Genomic DNA, 5,356 nt, shown 5'->3' with positions numbered 1-5,356 from the left:
TTCCATAATTACATATTTTATTAAGAGAATTTTTTTTTATAAATATGTTATAATTAGCATCAAACTATAAATATTTAGATATAATTTAGACGTCCTTCCGCTGTATTTTAACTCTGGAATCAATTAAACTCATAATAGATTAAAGGCGATGAATTGTTTAAGTCATTCAATTATTTATATAATTAACATGTTGCTGATTGGCACAATCTATGCTTACATACGTTGTTGTTACCATCTTCATTTATGTCCCTTCCTATGGGGTCAGTTAGAAGGCCCGCCGAAATGAGGGTTTCACCGTTACGTGTGTTTACGATGGTTCCATTTTTTTAGCATGTATCTTTGTGCAAAATAATAATAATAATTTATGCTAATATTTAAGTCTTTAAGAACCTTGAGATCGTCTTTAAGTGAGTTATTAAAATCCTACCCATCAACGATTGCACCGATTCTAAAATTTTGGAGTTACACTTATCAAGAGTTGACATCTTCTCTTCAATGATATCCAGAGCACGTGTCTCCATTCCCGCTCCAAATAATAAACCCCAAGACTCGGTCCCGTAGACTGTTTCCTCTGAATTTAAATTCCTCCTCGTTTCACTCTCTCATTCACAACGCTTCACTTTGATCTCATTTCTTCATCATACGTAAAATCTTTGGGAGAGAAGAAGAAGAAGAAGAAGAAGACGATCGTCGTCTCTCTTTCTTGTCGCTTGCAGTATCGAGTACTTATACGCAGAATATAATGGACAATGAAGCCGCCGGTAGCGTGTCGTTGGAGGACGTCAAGAACGAGATCGTCGATCTTGTTAGATTCTGTCACCTTCATTAATTAGCTACCAGCGTTATTGATTTGATATTTTTTTCCCTCCTTTTTTCTTGATTGTTTTTGATTCATTAGGAGAAATTTCCGGTGGAAGAGGTCTTCCAACAGCTGAAATGCAGCAAGGAGGGCCTCACCACCGCCGACGGTGAGCAACGGCTGAGGCTCTTCGGTCCCAACAAGCTTGAGGAAAAGAAGGTCCATTTAGATCTCTTCAATTCTTTCATTTTTAACAAAACATTTTAATTGACACAAGTTGTTCAGTTTGTAACTCTGTTTTTAAATAATAACAACAGGAGAGCAAGCTCCTCAAGTTCCTGGGGTTCATGTGGAATCCGCTGTCGTGGGTCATGGAGATAGCCGCCATCATGGCCATTGCGTTGGCCAATGGAGGGGTAATTATATCGATCCTTCAGCACTCTGGAGATCGAGTATAAACTTGCATGCATTGGACAAGGTGGATAAATGCGTTGCTTCATGGTCTGTAAACAGGGCAAGCCACCAGATTGGCAGGACTTCATTGGAATCATCGTTCTCCTCGTCATCAACTCAGCCATCAGCTTCATCGAGGAGAACAACGCCGGAAATGCTGCCGCCGCCCTCATGGCTGGCCTCGCTCCCAAGACTAAGGTGCCTAGCTATCATCTTTAACTACCCCATTCTTTAAAAGTCGGATGAAATCCGGTGGATAACTAATGTGGGCCAGGTATTGAGGGACGGGAGATGGTCGGAGCAGGACGCTGCGATCCTTGTTCCCGGCGACATCATCAGCATCAAGCTCGGCGACATCATTCCAGCTGACGCCCGCCTCCTCGAGGGCGACCCGCTCAAGATCGACCAGTCAGCCCTCACCGGAGAGTCCCTCCCCGTAACCAAGTACCCCGGTGACGGGATCTTCTCGGGCTCGACGTGCAAGCAAGGAGAGATCGAGGCCGTCGTCATTGCCACGGGCGTCCACACCTTCTTCGGCAAAGCCGCGCACCTGGTCGACAGCACCAACAACATCGGCCACTTCCAGAAGGTGCTCACCGCAATCGGCAACTTCTGCATCTGCTCGATCGCGGTAGGCATGCTCGTAGAAGTCATCGTCATGTACCCCGTCCAGCACCGCAGATACAGGGACGGCATCGACAACCTCCTCGTGCTGCTTATCGGTGGAATTCCGATCGCAATGCCCACCGTGCTGTCCGTCACGATGGCGATCGGGTCCCACCGGCTGTCAGAGCAGGGGGCCATCACCAAGAGGATGACAGCCATCGAGGAGATGGCCGGAATGGACGTGCTTTGTAGCGACAAAACCGGCACACTGACACTCAACAAGCTCACTGTAGACAAAAACTTGATCGAGGTGAGATTCAATTATCGTTGTCATTTCCTAATTATTATTTTTATTGTACTTACTATATTTCATTTGTTTGCCATAGGTGTTCGTGAAGGACGTGGACAAGGACATGGTTGTTATTTATGCAGCAAGGGCTTCCCGAGTAGAGAACCAAGATGCCATTGATACTTGCATTGTGGGAATGTTAGCTGATCCCAAGGAGGTGAGACGTCGCGCGTTAATATTTTATCACAGAGATTAAGTGACAACAATATTCTCATGATCTGAATAGGCAAGGGAAGGGATTGAGGAACTTCATTTCCTGCCTTTCAATCCAGTGGATAAGCGCACGGCGATCACCTACATCGATTCAAAGGGCAAATGGCATCGCGCTAGCAAGGGAGCTCCTGAGCAGGTGCACGTATGGAGCTATAGATTTTCTTTATCTTTCTGAGTTTTCTTTAATCGCTCTTGCACACCAGATCATTGACCTCTGCAACTTGCGAGAAGGTGCTAGGAAAAAGGTCCATGCGATGATCAGCAAGTTCGCCGAGCGTGGCCTCCGTGCACTTGGTGTGGCAAGGCAGGAGGTGCCAGAGGCAAGCAAGGAGAGCACCGGCGGTCCATGGCAATTCCTGGGTTTATTGCCACTCTTCGATCCTCCGAGGCATGACAGCGCTGAGACCATCCGTCGTGCCCTCAACCTCGGGGTTAATGTAAAGATGATCACCGGAGACCAGCTCGCCATTGCCAAAGAGACTGGGCGCAGGCTCGGGATGGGCACCAACATGTACCCTTCCTCCACCCTCCTCAACGGGGAGAGCGATGAAACCAAACACCTGCCCATTGACGAGCTCATCGAGAAGGCCGACGGCTTTGCTGGAGTATTCCCCGGTAGCAATTTGGCCCTTCAATTTGTTAGATCTGTCTTTCTCTCTTTATATGTACTTGCCGATCGATTCCAGAGCACAAGTATGAAATCGTAAGGAGGCTTCAGGAGAAGAAGCACATCTGCGGCATGACCGGCGACGGCGTCAACGACGCGCCGGCTCTGAAGAAAGCCGACATCGGCATCGCGGTGGCGGACGCGACGGACGCGGCGCGGAGCGCTTCGGACATCGTCCTCACGGAGCCGGGTCTGAGCGTGATCGTGAGCGCGGTGCTGACTAGCCGCGCCATCTTCCAGCGTATGAAGAATTACACCATCTACGCTGTCTCCATCACCATCCGCATCGTGCTCGGCTTCCTGCTCATCGCTCTCATCTGGCGCTTCGACTTCTCGCCCTTCATGGTCCTCGTCATCGCCATTCTAAACGATGGCACCATCATGACCATCTCCAAGGACCGCGTCAAGCCCTCCCCGCAGCCGGACTCATGGAAGCTTCGCGAAATCTTCTCCACCGGGATCGTTCTCGGTGCTTATCTCGCCATTATGACCGTCGTCTTCTTCCGCATCGTTCGCGACACTGATTTCTTCCCTGTCAGTGCCTCTGCTTGCCCTGCAGTCAATTAATTGAATTCGAGAATATATACTGCGACCGATTAATTATTTGACCAAAATCGTCATGCTCGACGCAGAAAATCTTTGGGGTGAAATCAATCAGGTACAATGATCAAGAGATAACGGCGGCCTTGTATCTCCAAGTCAGCATCATCAGTCAGGCACTCATCTTCGTAACTAGATCCATGAGTTGGTCCTTCATCGAGCGCCCCGGTCTCTTGCTGGTCTTTGCCTTCATTACTGCGCAACTTGTAAAGCTCTATCTCATCTCGATCCTAACATACGACTTAAACCATATAAAAAAAATACAGAGTTTTGTAAGAATTGAACATTGTAGGTGGCCACATGCATCGCTGTGTATGCCAGATGGGGCTTTGCAAGAATCCATGGCATCGGATGGGGGTGGGCAGCTATCATTTGGCTCTACAGCTTCATTACCTACTTCCCTCTCGACATTCTCAAGTTCGTCATCCGCTATGGTCTTAGTGGTAGGGCGTGGGACAACCTTATCCAGAACAAGGTATATCATCCCTGATCATTACTGGAATTGCAATCCAAATAAAATTAAAACGGATTTGACTCTTGTTCCCGTATCCATAACGAAGACGGCCTTCACCTCCAAGAAGGATTACGGCAAAGGTGAGAGAGAGGCGCAATGGGCGATGGCTCAGAGGTCCTTACATGGACTCCAACCGGAGTCCTCAGGCATCTTCGACGACAGTTACAGCTACAGGGAGATGTCGGAGATCGCCGAGCAGGCGATGAAGCGAGCCGAGGTCGCCAGGTAAGTAACTGCTAATATCTAATTGAATAGGTAACAGAGATGATGCAATGCAGAGGCTGGAAGAAGTTAATGTGTTTTGCTGTAGGCTGAGGGAGCTGCACACTCTCAAAGGTCACGTCGAGACGGTAGTGAAGCTGAAAGGGATCGATATAGAGAATATACAACAGCATTACACTGTCTGAGAACAAGAGACAAAGGATTGGCCTCAGTAGATTGAGAGAAATGTTTTTTTTCTCTCTCTCTTTTGAATTGAAATAGTTGGAGAAAGTAGCTTAAATAAATTAAAGAGAAGTGTTTTTTTTTCTTCTCTTTTAAATTGAAATAGTCAAAAGAGAGATTAGTAGCTAAATTGAAATAGCCCGTGAAAGTAGCTCGAATAAATTAAAGAGAAGTGTTTTTTTTTTTCATTCTTTGTTTCTTTTAAATTGGCAGAGCTAGAGAAAGTGGCTTAAATAAATCAGAGAAGGCATGATGATAACTGTGTTGTAGAAACTTGTGATCGAATGCCCGGGCAAGTATTTAGTACAGCGATAGTAGCCCTCTGTTGGTGCAGACGAGTTCGTAATCGGATAAAGCTTCACACTAGATAGGTATGATTCAATTTTCAAGGGATATCAATACTGTTTTGGATTATCTAGCTAGTATTTCTTGCCTAAGAAGGCTGATCAGCTAATGCTGAATAAATCATCGTGATTTATTCTCTTCGTATGTGGACCATTCTAAAGGAACAGTTAAAGTAACGATTTTATCCCTCGCAGCAGAATTAGTAGCAACTATTTAACTAAATTTTTTATCTGAAATATTTTTTTCTTTCTATATTTGAAGTTTTGTAGAGTTCGTAATAATTGTGTTAAAAAAAGTTTGATGCTCTTAGCTAACAATATTGGTGTCAAATGAATATCTATTTAGGGTATTAATTCGGATAGGTGA

The 5,356-nt window shown here is 45.9% G+C and overlaps 1 protein-coding gene across 3 annotated transcripts; it reads left to right on the top strand.

Moving 5' to 3' along the window:
• The first annotated feature begins 742 nt into the window (after positions 1 to 742).
• LOC121968617 (plasma membrane ATPase 4-like) lies at positions 743 to 4,608 on the top strand. Of its 3 annotated transcripts, XM_042518933.1 has the most exons (13): positions 743 to 805; positions 899 to 1,018; positions 1,117 to 1,215; positions 1,313 to 1,450; positions 1,527 to 2,168; positions 2,245 to 2,364; positions 2,434 to 2,556; positions 2,624 to 3,035; positions 3,107 to 3,621; positions 3,720 to 3,893; positions 3,980 to 4,162; positions 4,248 to 4,426; positions 4,512 to 4,608. In XM_042518933.1, the coding sequence occupies exons 1-13, from the start codon at positions 743 to 745 to the stop codon at positions 4,606 to 4,608; spliced, it is 2,865 nt and encodes a 954-aa protein (XP_042374867.1). The 3 variants fall into 3 exon arrangements, with proteins under 3 accessions (XP_042374867.1, XP_042374868.1, XP_042374870.1); XM_042518934.1 differs by lacking the exons at positions 743 to 805; positions 899 to 1,018 and having other exon boundaries at positions 1,132 to 1,215; positions 1,319 to 1,450; XM_042518936.1 differs by lacking the exons at positions 743 to 805; positions 899 to 1,018 and having other exon boundaries at positions 1,132 to 1,251; positions 1,319 to 1,450.
• Positions 4,609 to 5,356: the final 748 nt, after the last annotated feature.

This window comes from Zingiber officinale, chromosome 3B, assembly GCF_018446385.1.
Source record: "Zingiber officinale cultivar Zhangliang chromosome 3B, Zo_v1.1, whole genome shotgun sequence".
NCBI classification, from domain to species: domain Eukaryota; kingdom Viridiplantae; phylum Streptophyta; class Magnoliopsida; order Zingiberales; family Zingiberaceae; genus Zingiber; species Zingiber officinale.
This window is presented reverse-complemented; position numbering and strand designations above follow the sequence as displayed.

Coding starts and splice junctions, on each gene's coding strand:
- LOC121968617 (XM_042518933.1), top strand. CDS start 743: ATGGACAATGAAGCCGCCGGTAGCGTGTCGTTGGAGGACGTCAAGAAC. Junction 806..898: donor AGAACGAGATCGTCGATCTT/GTTAGATTCTGT, acceptor TTGATTCATTAG/GAGAAATTTCCGGTGGAAGA. Junction 4,163..4,247: donor ACAACCTTATCCAGAACAAG/GTATATCATCCC, acceptor TCCATAACGAAG/ACGGCCTTCACCTCCAAGAA.